Source organism: Drosophila suzukii, chromosome 3, assembly GCF_043229965.1.
Source record: "Drosophila suzukii chromosome 3, CBGP_Dsuzu_IsoJpt1.0, whole genome shotgun sequence".
Lineage (NCBI taxonomy): Eukaryota > Metazoa > Arthropoda > Insecta > Diptera > Drosophilidae > Drosophila > Drosophila suzukii.
Window position 1 is genome coordinate 10,300,006 of NC_092082.1, and position 19,593 is coordinate 10,319,598.

At 45.0% G+C, this 19,593-nt stretch overlaps 4 protein-coding genes across 11 annotated transcripts; 1 reads left to right on the top strand and 3 right to left on the bottom strand.

Annotated features, from left to right (window-relative positions):
• LOC108012954 (uncharacterized) lies at positions 1-2,013 on the bottom strand. Its single transcript, XM_017078496.4, has 4 exons — positions 1,750-2,013; positions 1,309-1,419; positions 831-1,244; positions 1-273 (listed from the first exon to the last, which is right to left on the bottom strand). The coding sequence occupies exons 1-4, from the start codon at positions 1,918-1,920 to the stop codon at positions 118-120; spliced, it is 852 nt and encodes a 283-aa protein (XP_016933985.2). The 5' UTR covers positions 1,921-2,013; the 3' UTR covers positions 1-117.
• Positions 2,014-3,272: 1,259 nt separating this feature from the next.
• Positions 3,273-14,056, bottom strand: teq (Tequila). Of its 7 annotated transcripts, none has more exons than XM_070997058.1 (21): positions 13,855-14,056; positions 13,099-13,657; positions 12,854-13,048; positions 12,446-12,691; positions 11,913-12,392; positions 11,325-11,849; positions 10,944-11,186; positions 10,409-10,888; positions 9,821-10,345; positions 9,440-9,682; positions 8,923-9,375; positions 8,500-8,859; positions 8,152-8,430; positions 7,623-8,087; positions 5,436-7,565; positions 4,981-5,372; positions 4,758-4,913; positions 3,918-4,698; positions 3,758-3,850; positions 3,575-3,658; positions 3,273-3,512 (listed from the first exon to the last, which is right to left on the bottom strand). In XM_070997058.1, exons 1-21 carry the CDS (start codon positions 13,900-13,902, stop codon positions 3,376-3,378), a joined length of 8,874 nt encoding a protein of 2,957 aa, XP_070853159.1. In that variant the 5' UTR covers positions 13,903-14,056; the 3' UTR covers positions 3,273-3,375. The 7 variants fall into 7 exon arrangements, with proteins under 7 accessions (XP_070853159.1, XP_065721044.2, XP_065721043.2 ...); XM_065864972.2 differs by having other exon boundaries at positions 5,436-6,053; positions 7,299-7,565; positions 8,152-8,859; XM_065864971.2 differs by having other exon boundaries at positions 5,436-6,053; positions 6,858-7,565; positions 8,152-8,859.
• A 147-nt stretch (positions 14,057-14,203) lies between these two features.
• Positions 14,204-15,580, bottom strand: LOC108012953 (cytochrome c oxidase assembly protein COX18, mitochondrial). 2 transcript variants are annotated; one of them, XM_070997066.1, is made up of 3 exons: positions 15,029-15,580; positions 14,346-14,973; positions 14,204-14,237 (listed from the first exon to the last, which is right to left on the bottom strand). In XM_070997066.1, the coding sequence occupies exons 1-2, from the start codon at positions 15,497-15,499 to the stop codon at positions 14,383-14,385; spliced, it is 1,062 nt and encodes a 353-aa protein (XP_070853167.1). In that variant the 5' UTR covers positions 15,500-15,580; the 3' UTR covers positions 14,204-14,237; positions 14,346-14,382. The 2 variants fall into 2 exon arrangements, with proteins under 2 accessions (XP_070853167.1, XP_016933984.2); XM_017078495.4 differs by lacking the exon at positions 14,204-14,237 and having other exon boundaries at positions 14,289-14,973.
• Positions 15,581-15,966: 386 nt separating this feature from the next.
• On the top strand, positions 15,967-19,176 carry LOC108013283 (F-box only protein 33). Its single transcript, XM_017079056.4, has 5 exons — positions 15,967-16,222; positions 16,864-17,019; positions 17,081-17,185; positions 17,244-18,060; positions 18,124-19,176. The coding sequence occupies exons 1-5, from the start codon at positions 16,080-16,082 to the stop codon at positions 18,253-18,255; spliced, it is 1,353 nt and encodes a 450-aa protein (XP_016934545.2). The 5' UTR covers positions 15,967-16,079; the 3' UTR covers positions 18,256-19,176.
• The last annotated feature ends 417 nt before the right edge of the window (positions 19,177-19,593 follow it).

Genomic DNA, 19,593 nt, shown 5'->3' on the forward strand with positions numbered 1-19,593 from the left:
TTTTCGACGATCTCGGTACTGTATTGCTTAAGTAATTTATACATCAATTAACGTAATATGGCTGGAATCATTAAACACGCCGGCTGAAGATCGGCGTTTTGGCGATCCCCCTCCAGCTCACTGGCCACGCCCCCAGGCAAAGCGGACGACCAGGAGAAGGGCGAAGAGGGCGAAGAGACTACCGCCCAGCTGCCCACATCCGTTGCAGACCTTGCGAATGGTCTCCGTGTAGAGACCACGGCGGGAAAGCAGATTCCTTATGCTGCGCAGCTCCTGAAAAATAAGGAAAAACAGTAAATTAATTGGTATTCCGGAAGACATTTCTAAAGTTTCTTATCATTTACTAGTTTATATGCAACACGCAATCAAGTAAACTTTGGTAACCTCTTGATATACAATTGTTTTCCATATAATTTCCTTATCAGTCAATACCTTTCACTAAAAATGTATTTGCAATTCAAGGAAATAAATAACAACTCGACGTAGTTTCTTTAATCATAAAAAATATTTGTAATAAGTTTTTGTTTTTATAACGCGGGTGTTTTTTTTTTTTTTTTTCTTTTAAGGCATATATTGATAATGTAAAGTGTAGAAAATCTATCATTATATTAATAAGCAGAACCTGTTTAAAAAATAGTCGGCCTGTTTGAATTGTTACTTTCGAGAAATTTTGTGGAATTCTTTCGGTCAATATTGTTATATCATCTGAACCGGTCTAAAGTTAAGATAACTTATTAAATCCTTTTCCTAAGTTTCAACTAAAACTTCTTAGTCCCAATCACAATATCAATGAAAATAATCAAATATCAAATATAATCAAAGTTACTCACATCTGAACTTAGTCCAAGGCGATTGCGGGTAAGGACCACCGTGTAAATAGAGCTCTTCACATCGTTGCCGCAGAAGGTGAGTACCAGATGATCGTTGACGGCTTTTACCACCTGGACGGTTCCCGTGAACTGGGTGTACGTGTTCAGGGCGACCAAGGATCCTCGCTGATCCCCGATATTGGACCACTGACCTGGCTGAGAGGTTGTGTAGTTGAAGGTGTACTCCAGATTGCTGTCCCGCTCGCTCCACACCAAACGCAAATACTTCTGCTGGCCCTGATGGGATCTCAATGGGTACTCATCGCTGTCCTGATATGAGGATTGAGTTGTGGTGGTGCGTCCATAGTTGTTCTGATTCCTGTTGTAATCCTGGGTTCCATAGCCATAGCCGCGATTTGCCTGGCTCTGACGGATCTATGATATATTCAATATGTTTAGTGAGCTGGAAATAGGTTTTCTGAGGTTTAAGGAAGCTCACCTGTTCGGTAACATCGGCCAGATGGATTATCACACACGAATCGTACTCGTAGGTCCCAGGAAAGTCTTGAGTATGCACGATGATCTCGCTGCCGTACCAGAGGCCCATTATCTACATATGCAGAGAGGCTGGGCATTATTACACACTCGTATGAAAGCGAATGGGGGTCATTTGTGCGATTTGCATGCCACTCGCTGTGCGTTCAATTAAATGCCCACAATGAAAAAATAAATGAGCAGGGCTCAGAGCTGTACAGCATTGACATTGGGCGCACTCTGGGCGCAAAGGGTTAATTAGAACAAATCGACCATAATTGCATTAGCCAGCAATGAGTGTTTCGTATTTAAATGAGCCTATATAAAGAAGCTGGCTATATTAGAAGCTAATAGTTCCTAATTTTTTAGAATAATTGTATTGTATTGTAGCTTATAGCCCTTTCACCTGTTCCAAATCCACAGAGTTCTGCGGATTGATGTTCATGCAGCGCAATTCCGCGTTACTACGTTCCGTGGTGGAAAGTCCCGAACCACCGTATAACCCATACTGATCCACTGCCATTGAGCCCCAAAAGAGACCGAAGATCACTAAGGAAGCCAAGGATTTGGTAAACATTTCGGAAAATTGTACTCTTGCTACTGATAAGCCACCGAATCCGATCTGTTCCAGATGAAATCTCACAATCAACTAACAGAGAGATCCAACGTGTTGATCGCTCAGTCCGCAGACCGCACTCAGAGAGAGATGAGATACCCCTAGGAACCGCCCGAGCGCACTCTTTCGCTCAAAAAAAGCATTATTAAAAAACAACCAGTCTCGTTTTCCACACAGATAAATAAATTATATTTTCTTATGGCTTTCAGAATTTTTGAATATTAAAAATCTTTTTTTCAATTAAGAAGATCTTTTCAAAAATATGATATATCTTTCATTTTTGGGAAGAACGATTTTCCTTTTTTCATGATAGAAACACAGTGTCCAATAAATATGAAATCTGTTTCTAAGGCGTATTCGATTTTTTATGTTAACAGCTTATAAATATAATACTATTTGGAGTACTCAAGTTTATATAATTATGTTCTTTGATATGACCTAGATCATTCTTCATACAATATCTTTTCAGAACATTTTTGTTTCTTTTTTTCTCAGTGCATTGTGGCAAATTGTTGTATTAATTAAGTTAATTGTAGCGCTTTCCAAGCCGATCATCCAATCGCGCGTGCAACGCCCGCACAATGCGAGTAAATGCGCGTAAACAGCTCGGGAACCCCGGTCTCCACGACCCCTTCTTCTCCGTAACGCCGGGTGCTCCCCTTTGACCGCTCGTTTCTGGTGTCAATTGAGTGCCTGTTCCGCTCCTCCGGTTGGGCCAATTGATCAAAAAAGTGGAACGGAGCAGCCAGGAGAAGAACTCGGTGAGAACCGAGTGAATCCAGTAGAGATCTCTCTGCTGAATGGGGGATGAGTCAAAAAACATTGCAGACTTGTGAATTAAATCATTGTCGTCGATGTTGTTTGTTGTGCGTACGATTGTTGTATTCCCGGCTAAAATTCGTCTTGTTGTTGTGCGTTTTATTAGCATTGATTATGGATTTAATTTATTTTTCTGTGTGAGTAAATAAATGACGAGTACGGATTTGCAGTCGCTAATGGGTAGATGTAAGTTTACACGATTGAATAAACATTGCTGGAGTTTCTAAATATCCAATACACTCCAAGCTAAGAATTCCAACATAATAATGGGTTAGATAAAGAATTTAGATCTTATACACTTAACCGGAGGGTTTCTTTTTCATTTACAGAAATTCCTTAACAAAGCTTCCAAAAAAAGTTGACTTAGGATCATAGAATTGGTTCCTCTACTTGGGAATTTCTGTCGAAATTTTAAGTAAGTTAAAAAAATGAAAGTCCCACCTACTAGGTATATAATGTAAAGGTAAAATGTATAATACACAAAGTTTTAAAACTTATTTTCTAAATAGTTTGCTTTATTTGTAAACTCACTACAAAATTCTTATACAACAATAGTCATGTAACAAGCTGGATTAAAATGCTGGAAAATATTTTCCCTTAAAAGCGTTTCAAGCTCTCATTAATTTTCTCGTAGATCCAATCGATATAGTGATTGACACGGACATAGACACCCGGCCTGTTCTTAAAGCCGCAGTGCTGACCCCACGAAATAAGGCCGTACAAAGTCTCGCCATCTGGAAATTTACATTAAAAAACAAATAGTTAATGTCTCAGAACAAATAAAACCTGTTCATACCGTCATCGGAGCAGACAAGCGGGCCGCCTGAGTCACCTTCGCAAGCATCCACACTCTCATCCATGGAGCCCGCACAGAACATGCCTGAAATAATATATAGTATGGGGGTTGTTATTTCCTGCACAAACTAGTTCTGCCCATTAAATGGTTCAGTAATCATTAAATAGTATAAGTGCTACACACCTTCCGCCATGGCCGATCCATATACATTCGATTGCTTGCAGACATTATCCGCTAGAATGGGAAGCTCAGCCGATCCTAAAACTTGAGCAGGGGCTAAAGAAAAATCAAAAACAATATTATTTATTAAGGATCAGGAAACAAGAAATTATAAACCACTTACTGGATACTCCCGATTTGATAGAGCCCCAACCGGAAATGGTGCACTTGCGGTCCTGGACAAGCTCAGCCTTCTTATCGGGCAGACAAATGGGCTGGACGTAGTCACTGAACTTTAGGGGAGTCTTTAGCACTACCACTGCAATATCATTATTCATGTGGGTTCCCTTGCGGAACTCCTCGTGTATGTACCAGTTCTCAATGAACGTATCCACCTCGGAGGACTCGGCTATATTGGCATAGTGATCTCCGACGCGGACAAAATAGGCTCCCTTAGAAGTTCCATAGAGACAGTGGGCGGCAGTGAGGAGATGTCGCTTGGAAATCACCACTGCTCCACACCAATGGCTAAAGATACCGCCACGTCCACGGATTCTCAAGGTGGCCTGCCAGGGATGACGACCCCGCTGAGCCACATTTCCCCTGACCACGCGCTCCTCTCGATGGGCATACTCATCGGTCAGGTCGTCCTTGAAGATTCCGCAGCGACGGGGAGTATGGAGGGCCTTACTAGATCGCTCCCACAGGCCTATTTGAGAATAGCTTCTGGCTGCGGCTTCCTCTGCAACCGTCCTACCACCTTTCAGTTGGCTCTGGGAAAATCTTTGACTGCGAGGTGGTGGCCCAGCCGTGCATCGCAGCGCCACATCTTCGGTATGGTTGCAGTTACTTTCACCCCAATTCCAGTGGTTACACATGTCGATGGAGCTCTCGTTTCCGAAACACATCACCTGATCTAGCCAAACGGGTCCGTTGCCAATGCCATAGATGTTTTTCTCAATTTTCTAGGGAATACAGGAAAGAGGTTACGATAACTGAATTAAAAAGGGAGGTATTGTAATACCGCTGGTCCATAGAAACCCATGGAGTTGCAGGCAACTTGGGCAGCCTTCAGGTTGAAGTCATCATCGCAAACACTGCCCCATACACCATGGTGTTTAACTTCCAGGCGTCCTTCGTTGGCATTGCGTCCTCCCTCCAAACGGTACTGAGGGGGAGCCTAGGAATATGATATATATTATATTATATGATAATCTAGAATTTGTGAAAATATGTGATTCACACACCTGACAGATGGCTGCGCTTTCGTCCGACTTATCCGGACAGTCGTTCATATTGTCGCACACAAAGGAGGTTGGAATGCAATCCTTGGAAGATTGGCATAGCCAGTAGTTATTGGGGCACTTCATCACGGGAACCTTGCAGACCACTCCCGCAACTTCATCAACTCCGCAGTTGTGCACGCCCCAACCTTTGAAGGCACAATCTTTCAGCTTGGTTTCATTGCCATGGCATTCGACCTCGTCGATTAGATAGTTAAAGTCCTGATTAGGGGGAGCATAAAAAGAGCTACCACGGACTTCTTGGGCACCCATCTGGTAGCCAATTTCGCGGCATACGATATCAGCATCCTTAAGACCGAACTTGTCATCACACACATAGCCCCATTGGCCATTAGCTAAAGGAGGGTAATAAATAGATTAGGTATAATTGGGTATACAACGTTTTAAAAGCCACTCACCCTTGACCTCGATGCGACCCGCATGTGGGCCTTCGCCTCCTGTTAAACGCACCTCATAGTCCGAGGGCGGGCAGTTAAACTCGTCCTTTCCATTACCGCAGTTTTTCTGACCATTACAGACCTGCTCCTTCTTCAGACATTTGCCATTACCGCAATCGAAATCGCATTGATGATCGAAACTCGAACGGGACGCTAGCTTTGGAGTCACTTCCTCAGCATTGGGATTGGCCAGCAGCTCATAGTCTTCATCCAGCACCTCCTGCTGTTGGTTATTGTCATCCTTTGGTGGAAAGGGATTTGGTAGCTCCGGATGACGACGATGGAAGTCGGCACTATGTTCATGGTGTTTGTGTTCATGGGGGTGGCGGTGGTGTTGGTGGTTATGGTGGGGAGAAGGATTGGGATGGTGCTCGGAGAACGGATCGGGTAGATTTGGATGACGTCGGTGATAGTCACGATTGTGACCAGACGCAAGCCAATTATTTCTGATTGTGGTTGTGGTTGGGGTTGGGGTTTTCGGGTCTAACTCCGCCCTGCGGGTGCTCCTTTGAAAGTCAGTCGAGGTGTACGTGGTACTGGGATCTAGGGTCTGCTCGGTTCGGGATATCTCCCTGGCATCTGGAAAAACATAGTCGTCGTCAACGGAATCTAGGCTTTCCTGTTCACCCGCTTTAATCAGTTCGGCGTCAGAGTCAAGGTCTGTTTTAGGTGTCGTAGAAGTAGTCGTCGTGGTCTTTTGCGTAGTTGAAGAAGTGGGAGGTTTACTAATCACAGGCACTATGGCTGTTTCAGTCAGCTTGGCTTGTTTCTCTTGGGCGTTCCCACTATGATTGAAATAGGGACGCAGCATTAGCTTGAGAGCCTCTTTCATGGCCACCTGGGAGTTGGGATCAAAGCCAGATCTATCCTTACTAATAACACCAATCTGCGACTGGGGACTATAGAACTTATGATCAAAAGGAGGTGGCACCAAAGCCTGCCTCACTGTTGTGGTCGTGAAGTCATCATCGTCATAGAATGGTTCATCCATTTCAGGATTAAAGGGATCGGGATCTTGGGGTGGAGTTGTACTTGTCACAGGGACTTTTGCCCAAGAGGCATTGCGAGAATGGGCAATTCCTGCATATGAAGGACTATAGTGGGGGTTTTGGTGGGGGGTTTGATCACCAATAGGTGGATAAACGGGAAATGTGTTTAGTCGGTTAGCCAATTGCGGCGTTGGCGTCTGGGAAGCTGAAGGATTCGGTGGAGGAGTAGGTCTTGGATTAGCCGAGGGATCTGGTTTGGGAGGTAAGAGACCGCCATAAAGATTGGATTCATTATACAAAGGCAAGCCAGGGTTGGGGTTATGTCTCGGCGGATCATTTGATCCCTGAAGGCTATTGTGAGGATCTAAGGGCCTTTGCTGGTCTGGCAAATTACCTGAGTCATGGTGCAAGTCAACTGGTTGCTGTCTACCAATCGGCTTTGAGCCACTGGGCAATTGATCTGGATAGAAACGGGGTGGCGATCCCGGAAGGGGTTGAAGTTCGTTATAGGGATCTTCGGGTTTTTGTTGGTCATCATAGTCCAAGTCAATGGGCTTCTGTCCGAGCAGAGGATCTTGGGGTTGGGGCTGGAGTTGGTGTTGAGGTTCCCTGGCACCAGGAGAATGGGGTGTGTAGTCTAGATTTAATGGTTTTTGTCCACCAGTTGGAGGCGGTGGTGGCATGGGCTTCCAGCCATTGCCAGGTGAACCATGATCAATTCTGCGACTATAGCCTTGTCGCGATGGAACTGTACTTTCGTGCTCTGGTTTCTTGTCCTCAACAGGCTGGCTGGGTACCATGGGAGCCAACGGAGTATTATAGGTAGGATAATTACGGTTCGGCTGCAGTGATCCCTCCACATATATAGTGTTCTGGGAAGGTTGACGCTGAACGTAGGACGTCTCCTGGCCAGACCAGCCCGAGTTATATCCCTGATGATGAGGAAGGGGGTTTTGTTCCAGTCCAACACCTGATGGTCGCTGCATGTTCATATCCGACCAGCGGTCTCCAATCACCCGGGTTGTGGTTGTCGTCCTGGTTGTATATCGGTTACCAAACTGGTCCGTGCCAGTAGTCTGATAAGATTTGGCTTGGCGATTGTCTGGAATCAGATAGAGGAAACTTAAAAAGAGCGAGACTTATACCAAATGTTAGTAACCATTAGAGGGAATAATCCAACTGGAAGATGAACCCCGAACTATATAATCGGTGCGATCGTCACTGGGAACTTGTTCATCCAGGACGCACACTCTTCGGGATACGCTGAAAATGTGGTGAGCCGGGCAGTCGTACATTTCGGCCTGGCTTGGTCCACATCGAAGGTATTTTCTGGGCAACCTAGGATGCGGCAGAGTACCAGTTATTCCCTCGGGACAAACAGTAACCGCGCCCTCAATTTTCATCCGCTGGGTCCACTCGTATATTATGTGCAATTCACTGAGCGTATACAACCGGTCTTCACGTAGCACCTGATCAACGGGCTTGCAAATTCCAAGCGAGACACTATAATGCTGTTGTCCCGGACAACTCCGTAGTTCCATCCCGTTGGAACCGCAGCTCAGGTACTTCGAACAGTCAAAGGGATACACAAAGAAGCCCAAAGAACCTCTAGGACACGCCAAAGCTGCAAGGAAGAGGTCGAGGTCAGGGATCTTTTTTAGCTGAGTTTCCTGAGTTTCATCACTCACGATTATCCTGATCGGTTTGCCTTCTTTCAAATGGGACGCGATCCGCTTTAGCGACAAGCTGCTCTGGCAAGCAGTACCCTTGAGAAACGCTGAACACATCAAGGGGCTGGCATTGCCTAGTTAACGTGTGACCTTCCAGGCAGGTCAGATAGCCAGTAGCGTCAAATGGATTCGGAAAGAGGCCACTAACCTTTTCAGGGCACATCAAAGGACTTGGTGAGGCAGAGGGCTCTGCACCCCCTGGATACTGGGGTACACCACTAATTGGTGGCCGGTAACCTTCATCGGTTGGGAAATGTGGCTGGTAATTTCCGTTTGTTTGCAAAGGTTGTTGGTAATCTCCACTACCTTGATAGGGCGGCTGGTAATTCAAATCATTAGGTGTTTGATAGCTTCCAGGTGAAAAAGATTCTCCTCCAGGCGACAGTCCATTGCCCTGCTCTGGTTGCTTCTGTTCCTCATCCGCTTCCGGGCTCAATTCGTGCTGAGTGTCCCCAACATACTCCACTCGATCGTAAGGTTCGGTTATCTTATCCCGTACGACACACTTTTGCTGGGATATGCTGAATACTTCGCCTTGCTTACAGCTTCCTACATGGGTTTGTTTTGACGAGCAGATCAGATACTTTGTGCAATCGAAAGGATGTAAGTAATAGCCCTCAGCTTGCGGAGGACAAGCCAGCGTTGTAAGGTCCTGAATAAGGTCAGCTGCGAATAGGAAGGGTCACCTAGTATTCATTTTAGGGTTAAGGGTTGTAAGAAAGAGCTTACTCGAGAGTTCATCAATGTTCAAGGTATAATACACGTAATCATGGATGGAGAGGAACTGACGGGCAACACACTGGCGATGGGGTAAACTGTAAAAATCTGTTTGGGGACAACGCTCAATCTGCAAACGTCCATTTTGGCACTTTACAAAGAGGCCAGCGTGGAAGGGATAGGGGTAGTTCCCCTGCAGCGAGGGTGGGCAACCCCTTAGTGGGAACTGATAGGTCTGAATGTCCTGAGTGGTATGAGTTATCTCCTCCCAGAACTTGACACGATCTTCCTTTGATACCAGGCGACTTGGTCGGCAAGCTCGCTGGTACAAACTGAAGGCCATTTGCTCTCCGCAACTTTCAATAGACATCTTGCCGCCATCAGAACAACGCATATATTTGCCAGCATCGTAGGGGTAAAGATGAAGGCCGTCGGTGCCACCCGGGCAAGCAGAGAGCATCATAGCTGATGGATTTAAATGTTATAAAATAAACTTACGGGGTACGGAGTCAATGAGCCACAGACTTACTCTGCTCGATGCTTATTACAGAGACTTTATAGGTCACATAGTCGCTGTAGACCAACTGGGTCTTGAGCTGACAGCTACTCCTGGATATGCTGAATACATAGCCTGGCTGGCAGCTTTGAACCGCCAGTTTACCAGACTGACACAGGAGAAACTTTGTTTGGTCGAAGGGGTGGATAAATTGACCCTGCACTCCAGATGGACACAAAAGGTCTGTGAGGTGCTCGGCAGGTGGGTAAGAGGGGTCTAAAAAGGCGGTTTATCATTAGGTCTTAGTCTAACAGACTATCAGAGAATGGTTGGCAAAATGGTAAAACAAAACCCAAATGAAAAAGCAGGTGAATAAAGCGAAGAAGTCAAGGAAATCTTCAGAGTCCGACTTACTGGACGACTGTGGTGGTGGACGAGTATCCGATGGTTTTGTTGGGTAGCTAGGTACTTGGTTAGTTGGTGAATCTGGATTCTGACCGGGTAAAGAGTTTCTTCCATTGCAGTCCACCTTATTGGCAAAGTCACAACTGTTAATGACAGTGCTGAAAGCAGTTCCCGGTCCACATTTCTGTACGAAAGTCTGTCCATTTGCACATTCTAAGAACTTTGTGCAATCAAATGGATGGGCGTGAAGTCCAGAGGATCCAGGTGGGCAGGTAATATTTTCACTTATATCCAAGCTCTTTTGGGAATCTGGTCCATCGATGAAATATTCAACATGATCGCTGGGACCCTTACATTGGTCCTTGGGAACGCATTTCTGATTGGAGAAGCTGAAGATTTCTCCCGGGGTGCAGCTTTCAATAAAGGTCTGCTGATTCCAGCACCTGACATATTTCGTGCAATCAAAGGGATGCAGATAGTATCCTTGGGTTTGGGGAGGACAAGTTAGAGTTGATCGGTCAAGGATAAATTCAGCTGTGAAGGAAGAAGCACTGTGAAGTCAAGTCAATCCCTAAAAAGTTTTTATAGTGAGCTTACTTGAAAATTCCGAACTGATATAGGAGTAATCCAAGTAGTCATGGGCAGTGAGAAGGTAACGGGTCACACACTGTCGCTGGGATAGGCTGTAAACCGTTCCACTAGGACAACTGACAATCTCTAATACTCCATACTGGCATTTTACATAGTGGCCAGCATGGAATGGATAGGGGTAGTTCTTCAAGACGTTGGGTGGGCATGCTCTGAGAGAAGACAGTTGGCCTTGGAGCAGACCTGACGGACTACTTTGGGAAGTTAACGTAGTCTGAACTTGGATTTCCTCCCAGAACTTCACACGATCGGAACTGTGCACTTGAGCACGAGGAAGACAAGACCTTTGGGATACACTGAAGGCCATCTGTGGGCCACAGCTTAGGATGGACATCTTACCACCAGGCGAGCACTGGACATACTTCTCAGCATCGTAGGGATACAAAAAGATGCCGTTGGCACTTCCAGGGCAATTACTTAATACCAATGCTAATGGAATTTTGTTATGAATGTTCAATGTTCAATAAAAAGTCAATCAACTTACAATACCCATAGGAGACTTCGGAGATAATTAAAGTCACATAGTCGTTAAAGGCCAACTGTGCTTTTAATTGACAGTAGCCCCTTGATATGCTGAACACATAGTTAGGCTGGCAGCTTTGAACCGTCACCTTACCAGTCTGACACAGGAGAAACTTAGTTTGGTCGAAGGGATGGACAAATTGACCCTGCACTCCAGATGGACAGAAAAGGTCTGTGAGGTGCTCGGCAGGTGGGTAAGAGGGGTCTAAAAAGGCGGTTAAGAGTTAGGTCTTAGTCTACAAGACTAGCAGAGAATGGTTTGCAAAATGGTAAAACAAAACTCAAATGAAAAAGCAGGTGAATAAAGCGAAGATAACAAGAAAATCCTTGAGGTCCGACTTACTGGATGCCTGTGGTGGTGAACGAGTATCCGATGGTTTTGTTGAGTAGCTAGGTACTTGGTTAGTTGGTGAATCTGGATTCGTACCGGGTAGAGACTTTCTTCCATTGCAGTCCACCTTATTGGCAAAATCACAACTGTTAATGACAGTGCTGAAAGCAGTTCCCGGCCCACAATTCTGTACGAAAGTCTGTCCATTTGCACATTCCAAGAACTTTGTGCAATCAAATGGATGGGCCTGAAGTCCAGAGGATCCAGGTGGGCAGGTAATTTCTTCACTTATATCCAAGCTCCTTTGGGAACCTGGTCCATCGATTAAATATTCCACATGATCGTTTGGACCCTTGCATTGATCCTTTGGAACGCATTTCTGATTGGATAAGCTGAAGATTTCTCCCGTGGTGCAGCTCTCAATAAAGGTCTGCTGATTCCAGCACCTGACATATTTCGTGCAATCAAAGGGATGCAGATAGTATCCTTGGATTTGGGGAGGACAAGTTAGAGTTGATCGGTCAAGCATAAATTCAGCTGTGAAGGAAGAAGCACTGTGAAGTCAAGTCAATCCCTGAGAAGTTATTATAGTGAGCTTACTTGAACCTTCAGAACTGATATATGAGTAATCCAAATAGTCATGGGCAGTGAGAAGGTAACGGGTCACACACTGTCGCTGGGACAGGCTGTAAACCGTTCCAGAAGGACAACTGACAATGTGTAACACTCCATTCTGGCACTTTACAAAGTGGCCAGCATGGAATGGATAGGGGTAGTTCTTCTGGACACTGGATGGGCACGATCTAAGTGAAGACAGCTGACCTTGAAGCTGCCCTGACTGACTGCTTTGGGAAGTGAACGTAGTCTGAACTTGGACTTCCTCCCAGAACTTGACACGATCGGTACTATGCACTTGACCACGAGAAAGACAAGACTTTTGGGAGACACTGAAGGCCATCTGTGGGCCACAGCTTAGGATGGACATCCTACCACCAGGCGAGCACTGGACATACTTTTTAGCATCATAGGGATACAAAAAGTTGCCGTTGATATTTCCAGGACATTCATGTAAGATCAATGCTAATGGAGTTTTGTGATGAATTTTAAAGTACATCAACGCTTAGTAAACTTACAATACTCATAGGTGACTTCAGAAATAATTAAAGTCACATAGTCGCTGAAGGACAACTGTGCTTTCAGCTGGCAGTAGCCCCTCGATATGCTGAACACATAATTGGGCTGGCAGCTTTGCACAGCCACCTTACCATCCTTACAACTAAGGAACTTGGTCTGATCGAAGGGGTGAACAAACAGGCCAACTGCTCCCACTGGACATAGGAGATAGTTGACCTGAATCTCAGCAGAGGTAAAGGAGGAAGCTGTTTCAATTTAAAAGGATTATAATTATAGCAGAGTAAAAAGCCAATAAGCAAGCAAAGCATGAGCCGCATAATGTGAGATAAGTAACCCAAATGTAAAAGCAGATGAACCAAGCGGGGCCAAGCAGTAAGGATAAGGATAACGAATGAAGTCAAACTTACTGGAGGTCCGAGAGGAGTCAGAAAAGACACATACCAAAGTGGAGCCTTGAAAGATCATTCCCTGCGGACACTGTTCCACCTGAGGATTAACACCAATGCCGCATCGCAAGTACTTGTGCAGGTCGCGGGGATGTGGTCGAAGGCCACGAAAGCCGGATGGACAACCCAAGTCGTCCAAAGGCAGCGCAGGATAGCCTAACCCATGTGTTAGTTAGGGTTAATAAAGATTAATTGCTCATACGTACCGTGGCCAGAGGGTCCTTCTCCAGCTCCAGTTTCAGCTTGAGCTCCAGTTCCACATTTAGCAATATCCTTGTGCACGCAAACGAGCGATGCTACACTAAAGGCAGTTCCTGGCGCGCAGTCCATCACGAAGGCCTGACCATTGGCACAGTTCAGGAACTTGGTGCAATCCGTCGGATGCGGTTGCAATCCATTCATTCCGGCTTGACACTTCGGTTTGCTATCGAACTGGCTCAGACGTCCTAGGCGAGTTGATTCTGGTTGCGGTGAAGGGCAAACCACATTGCTGGGATGATCGCAGACCAGGGTTCTGCCATTGAACAGCGTTCCAGGTGAGCATGTCTGAATGGTGGGGCTGCCACCGTAGCAGTTCACATAGCGATGACAGTCGTGCGGATACGCAACCAGACCCGTAAAATCCGGCGGACACGGCGAATCCCGCTGATAAATGGGCTGCTGTTGGTCGCTGCCGTAATTTGAGTGCCCCGCTGATAAGCCGACTGGTTCCGACTGCTCGCTCCGGTAGCCGCTGCCTGATCGATAAGCTATAACCCCGGGTCGCTGTCAAAAGCGTAATTAAGAAATGTTATTGAAGAACTGAACTAATTAAGAGCGGTATTTAGCTAATAGCTTATAATTAAGAACAATTTTATGCTATAAAGCCTTTAAATGTACGATTGATTCTCTAGTTGAAATTCGAAATCAGGATGTTATCCTTTTTTAGACTTTGTCTTAACACAAAAACTCTGTATACTAACATCCACTAGCAGGATTGCAAGCCAGAGGCCCAGGAGCCACTTGACCATCTTCGATTTTCGTATTTTATTTTAATTTTAATATATATTCTTTATTGCACCGATGCTGATAGCAACTACTTAATTATGTTTCTCGAATCGCGCTTAAAAATTTTCGTTGTGATCCCGTTCGACTTCCAGGCTCGACTGACTCAACCAGATCGCATTTCAATTCAATTGGACTCGGGATGAATCTCTATCTCTGCCGCCGCTGATAGATGCTCGTATGTCGTCGAGACCAATTGAGTGGACCCACTATCTGGGCTAGTAATCTCAATCTTTCTCTCGGCCTTATCACATTGTTTTGTTTGCATTTCTTTTGGGGGTTTTCACTCGTTTATTTGCTTCTGGGAAATCGAGATGATGGTGCATGATGATGATGACTTACAGTGGCGCAGTCGCATTTAAGGGTTGACTATATTTATATAAACCATAAAACAAACTCAACGTCTTACCTAAATTAGACTATGTATTTATGACTAAGGGTCTGGATCATTTGACAGCCGGCTTATCAGCCGGTGACCTTTCGACAAGTCTTAGCCTCTGCTGAGTTTTTAGCCAGAGCAGATCGTATGGCTGGCTGAGTTCTGTTTGCGTCTTGGGAATTCCCACAGATCGTCGCACTTCCGGCGACAGCATCAGCAAATTTTGAGCAAGGCCAAAACTGCTAGACGCTACCCAGTAAACACATAAAGCTGAGGGCACGGTACAGGCCACTGGAACCATCACAACACTCAGGCCGCGAAACACATTGTTGGCTATGCTCTGCAATCGAGTGGGAGGACGTGTTCTCGACATGGCCTGCACTTCGATGATGGCCAAATTGATGAGCCCTAAGGTTACAGGCAGGATGTATGAGTTGTCAACCACGGTGAGATTGGGTATCCAACCGAATCCGCCAATGGTCATTTCGGTGGTCACAATTTGAGCTTCAATGGACATGGGATCCGGCAGCATGTAGACCAAGTTGCGCAGAGCCACTGATTGGAAGATCCACAGGGGAATCTGACCCCAGAGCACAATCATGGTCTTCATGGGATGACAGTTGTCCCGGACTATCAGGTTCTGCCATTGCTTCTTGATCTAAAAGGAAATAAGGATTAGGTGAGCTTCGAAACGCTGGTTTCTTTGAACAGACCGAACGCCGGTAGACGATCTGCGTCTGCTTGTCGCTCCACTTGAACTTCTGCTTGGCCATGGCCGCCTCCTTCTTCAGCTCCTCCACTATGGCGGGCATTTCCAAGGCAATCTTCTCGATCCTGGCGGTGATCTTGTGCTGGTAAATGGTCAGTGGCAGGGTGACAACGCTCCGGAAGAGGAATGTGGACAGCACGATGGATGCCCACCAGGGCAGTCCGCTGTAGTCGTGGATCTTGATGAGGACATCCTGCATGTAGGCCACAGGCGTGCTATTGGACAAAGTCTGCCAGAAGCCCACCAATCCACCGGCATTGGCCAGTTGGACACTTGCTGCTGCGGCCGCCGCATCTGTGGAAGCCAGGCGATGGTTGTACGTGCTATGGGCAGTCGTTAATCCTGGATACGTGTAGTTATAGGTGCTAACTATCCTTGGCCTACTGCAGGCTCGCAGGAGCAGCAAAGCTGCCATTTAAAATAATAAATAAATAATAACAAATCGCGGTAAACAACTAAAAGGAACTTGCAGAGGCTCTGTTATGCATAACAGAACAGCTGATTGTTAACATAACTTGCTGTGATAGTGTGACCATGGCTCAAGCAGACAGGATTTTAGCCAGCATTAACCCTTAAGTGATCCATGCAAATTGATAAATAATTATTCAAAGTACGTTAAAAGTACAATATGTGTGACAATAAATTCTCAATTCACTGAGCCAAGCAAACTAACTTCTTCTGTAGATAACACTTGTGTAACATTTTACCGATTTGACATTTGTAATTGCTTTTCTTTTTTAATCACTTTTTAATTTTTATAAAGCCTATTTAGCCTCAGCTTAACTAAAATGTCTAGACATAATTTCGCTTTTTAATAGATGTATTTCTTCAGAACATAAAATTAGATTCGCATTATTATTATTGCCCAAACGCTTGGCATATTGGCCACATCGCGCTGCGTTCACTCTAATTTGGCATTTTAGAACCGTGCAGCATACTCGGCTGCACTTGCAACTTTTCATTGTTTGAAACGCAATTAATATTTAATTCGAGTAATGAGTTTTAGCCAACGCCAACCAGAATGGCACACAATACCAGCGGTGGCGCTCAATCACATATTCGACTATCTGGATCCACGGGATCGTCTGAACTCAGCGAGTGTTTGTTGTTCCTGGAGACTTTCCTTCTTTCAAAAACGGTAAGTTGTGGCCTGTGCCTGTGTGGGTGTGTACATACGCGCTTATGTGTGTGGGTGGCAGTGTATGTGGCTAAAATGTTTAATTTCGGTTCTTATTGGGTATATTTCCTTTGTTTTTACCCCTTATATTATATAGCAGCGGGTTAATCAAGCACAGAAGAACATCTGTGCTAGCATGGGCATTCAAAGACCCCACGATTATTGGATGTTTTGTATTCGACGCATTTGGCAGCGCTTCAATGTGTGGGGCGTTTGTTTATGTTAGTGTTGAAAAAAGGGGAAAGTCCACGATAAGAGGAATTCCCCCTGCCAATAAGTGCAATTAATTAAACTTATTGATCCGATCAGCACAATCTGTATAATCCGATCGTAACGATTGCGAAAAATACATATAATTTTATTACCTACATATATGTATGTAGTGTTCTCTTCTGTTTCATTTCATTTATTTATAACTATATGATTTAAAATCCAAAGACATTTTGGAACTTCTATTTATTTCTTCAGAACCATATTGGAATTCTAATAAATAGTCTAAATCGCTGTTTTATAAGACAATACTTGAGCTTATCTATTATAGAAGTTTTTAATATTTTTTTAAATAGAAAAAAATATAATTAATAAATATTCTTTTTAAACAGCTACTTTAGAAACTTCCGCTTTCATTTGGATGTGGCCCGCGATGATCAGTTGGCCTTCTTCCATCGATCCATGGCCAACTTGGCCAAGGAACTGATTGTAATCTTCGACCTTCAAAATGCATTTCACATCCAGAAAATGCGACGACTTCTATACAAGTACGCTTTCTTCGAACAAAACTCTTACAATATCATAAACTAATATCCGTTCCTCCCACAGAGTGGCACGCTGTGATAATATCCAGAAATTGCGTTTCCAAACCCACAATGTGGGCCTTGTTGCCATCGGAAATATGCACAGCGATCACTGGGCGGCCATCGAACAGTATGTACTACTTTAGATCTGTAACTTTAAAAGTTAAATAACCCAACAACGCTTACAGGTGCTTTGTAGAGCCGCTGAAGTTGCTTCTGAGCCGCAAGCGTCAGCCCTGTCAAATTTTAGACCTTGGGGCCATCGAGGCACTCTCATACTATGGCCACGACTTCCTAAAGGCCATGGGCAAGCCCCAGGAACTGCTGCAGCTGACACTGGCCAGCATCAAGTGCGATCCTAGTCACTATCCCATCCTCACACTGGACGCGACTCTGTTGCAGAAGTGCGCCGCCCTGCAGGTGCTCTCCCTGGACTACGACACCCTCTCCGACGAACTGCTGCACACCATACAAGTGCTACCGCTGCGGAAACTGCTCATCGCAGTGCACGGCCTGGACAGCGAGGAACATCCCGACGTGTCGGAGACGGCCTGGTCCAACTTCTCGGACCACTTTTCAAGCATTGAGCTGGTGCTGACCCTTGTGTACGCCTATGAGGCCATCGAACTGTTGCAGCAGCGCGTCCTGCGTATAAACATGCCGGTCACTCATGTGCGACTGCTATTCTGCGAGCAGATGAACGCCGAAGCCCTAGACTGGATGTCGGTGCACCACAGCGAAACGCTGCGCAGCATCCACTATGTGGACTCGGCGTACAAGCATTCCAACCGCATGGACTACGCTCGCCACGGCTACCTGCGCCAGGACCCATTCGTCATGATGGCCTGGCGCTGCAAGCAGCTGGAGGAGATCGTGGTGCACGGCTATTTGATGGATCCGCACAATCTCGTGGGCATCGCCCGGCTTCGGGGTCGGCAGCTAAAGCGTCTAGAGGTCTCCATGATCGACTGGTCCGGCGCAGCTTCAATGAATGCCTACAATGAGGTAAGTTATTATGTATTTCTTCAATTATCCATGTGAATACAACCCTCTTTGCTTCTGCCTCAGGAAATAAGCACCCTACTGGGACAACAGTGGTCGCCCATCAACCCGGACAAGATGCCGCCAACGCTGGCCTTCGACTACGAGTCACGCGATCAGTTCGTGTACGAAATGCTGCGCCAGGATCTCAGCCAGTAAGTGGTCGAAGTAGGGACTCACTAAAAATAACCAAAAATTGAAGCAAAGTCATCAAGTGAACGAAAGAAAAGCAAACATGACACGTGATCAACTCGAGCGCATAGAAATTAATTTAAAAATTGCAAAACCTAATTACGTAGCTAAAACTAAACCCTAAAAGAGATATGTAAGCAAAAAGCAAATTCAACCGTTATACTAAGTTATCAAAATTTATATATATGTAAACCAAACCTTTTGATTGGCAAGCATTTTATAGAAGTTAAATTTCCTAAGTTCATAGTCTTTGTAATTAAAATCGCGATTTGCCCTTGTTTGTTAGTCGAAAAGCGGGAGATTATGAGCAACAGGAATGTTAGGAGCAAAGCAAAAGACTTGAGCACTTCACAAATTTATGTAATTATGAATGTAACAACGGGGCGAAATGGGTTTGTTGAAATCTGCTAGAGAAACATCATTTTATAAGCAACAACAACTGTGATCCAAACGAAATGCAAAAGCGAGTGCAGATGCAGATGCATCTGCAAGTGCAAGCCAGTGTGAGCAATTGCGACACCAACTCTCATACAAAACAAAACAAAAAACGACAACAACAAATTGTTAAGCGAATTGTCTAGTTAGCTAAGTTTAAAAGTAACAAAAAGAAACGTGTTGAAAAATGTTTGTAAAACCAAAACTACGACCAATGTCAAATTGATTGCTCAAAACTCAATTGGCACAAATTGTTAACCTTTGTAGTAGTGTGAATAAGTATGGAATCCGGCGCTCAATTGTGATAAACCAACAAACAACAACAAAAGCAAATGTAACAACAACGAGAGCTCGATCCTCGTTCGCTAAGCGCCGCCATTTGTGTAGTTTAAAGTGATATTACCAGCAACAACCAAGCAAATTGTAAGCAAATACAAGAACACCACACAGATATATATGTATTGTAATAGCCAAAAGGAGCTAAATGTTAGTCGTGTGTCGTGTGTGGTACATGCGTTGTGGCCAGATAAACGGGCCAGCTAGCCAGGCGATTGTAAGACCCAAAATCAACTTTTAAGTATTTCGTAGCACAGGCATTAATTTATACAACTATGTACTATATTTAACCTATGTTTGCACAAAAACAGCAGCGTCTTCTCACGATCCGCGGCTCATCCTCCCCAGAGTTGCTTGCCGACCAACAAGTACAACCGCAACAATGACAACATCAACAACAACAACAACAACAACAATGGTACCTGAAGATCATGCTGAGCATTTAGATAACAACCGAACAACAACAACCACAAAGTACTTGCTCAAATCTAACAATCTAAACAAACAAAAAATCTATTGAAACAGAAGACTGAA

What these genes read in the sequence shown, in the direction of transcription:
- LOC108013283 (XM_017079056.4), top strand. Translation starts at nt 16,080, where the DNA reads ATGAGTTTTAGCCAACGCCAACCAGAATGGCACACAATACCAGCGGTG. An exon ending in ATGCGACGACTTCTATACAA is followed by an intron (nt 17,020 to 17,080) that starts GTACGCTTTCTT and finishes TTCCTCCCACAG; the next exon opens with AGTGGCACGCTGTGATAATA. An exon ending in CACTGGGCGGCCATCGAACA is followed by an intron (nt 17,186 to 17,243) that starts GTATGTACTACT and finishes CAACGCTTACAG; the next exon opens with GTGCTTTGTAGAGCCGCTGA.
- LOC108012954 (XM_017078496.4), bottom strand. Translation starts at nt 1,920, where the DNA reads ATGTTTACCAAATCCTTGGCTTCCTTAGTGATCTTCGGTCTCTTTTGG. An exon ending in TGGCCGATGTTACCGAACAG is followed by an intron (nt 1,245 to 1,308) that starts GTGAGCTTCCTT and finishes AATATATCATAG; the next exon opens with ATCCGTCAGAGCCAGGCAAA. An exon ending in GCCTTGGACTAAGTTCAGAT is followed by an intron (nt 274 to 830) that starts GTGAGTAACTTT and finishes CTTATTTTTCAG; the next exon opens with GAGCTGCGCAGCATAAGGAA.
- teq (XM_017078489.4), bottom strand. Translation starts at nt 13,902, where the DNA reads ATGGTCAAGTGGCTCCTGGGCCTCTGGCTTGCAATCCTGCTAGTGGAT. An exon ending in AGAAGGACCCTCTGGCCACG is followed by an intron (nt 13,049 to 13,098) that starts GTACGTATGAGC and finishes CACATGGGTTAG; the next exon opens with GCTATCCTGCGCTGCCTTTG. An exon ending in TGAAGTCACCTATGAGTATT is followed by an intron (nt 12,393 to 12,445) that starts GTAAGTTTACTA and finishes AAACTCCATTAG; the next exon opens with CATTGATCTTACATGAATGT.
- LOC108012953 (XM_070997066.1), bottom strand. Translation starts at nt 15,499, where the DNA reads ATGGCAGCTTTGCTGCTCCTGCGAGCCTGCAGTAGGCCAAGGATAGTT. An exon ending in AGATCGTCTACCGGCGTTCG is followed by an intron (nt 14,974 to 15,028) that starts GTCTGTTCAAAG and finishes ATTTCCTTTTAG; the next exon opens with ATCAAGAAGCAATGGCAGAA.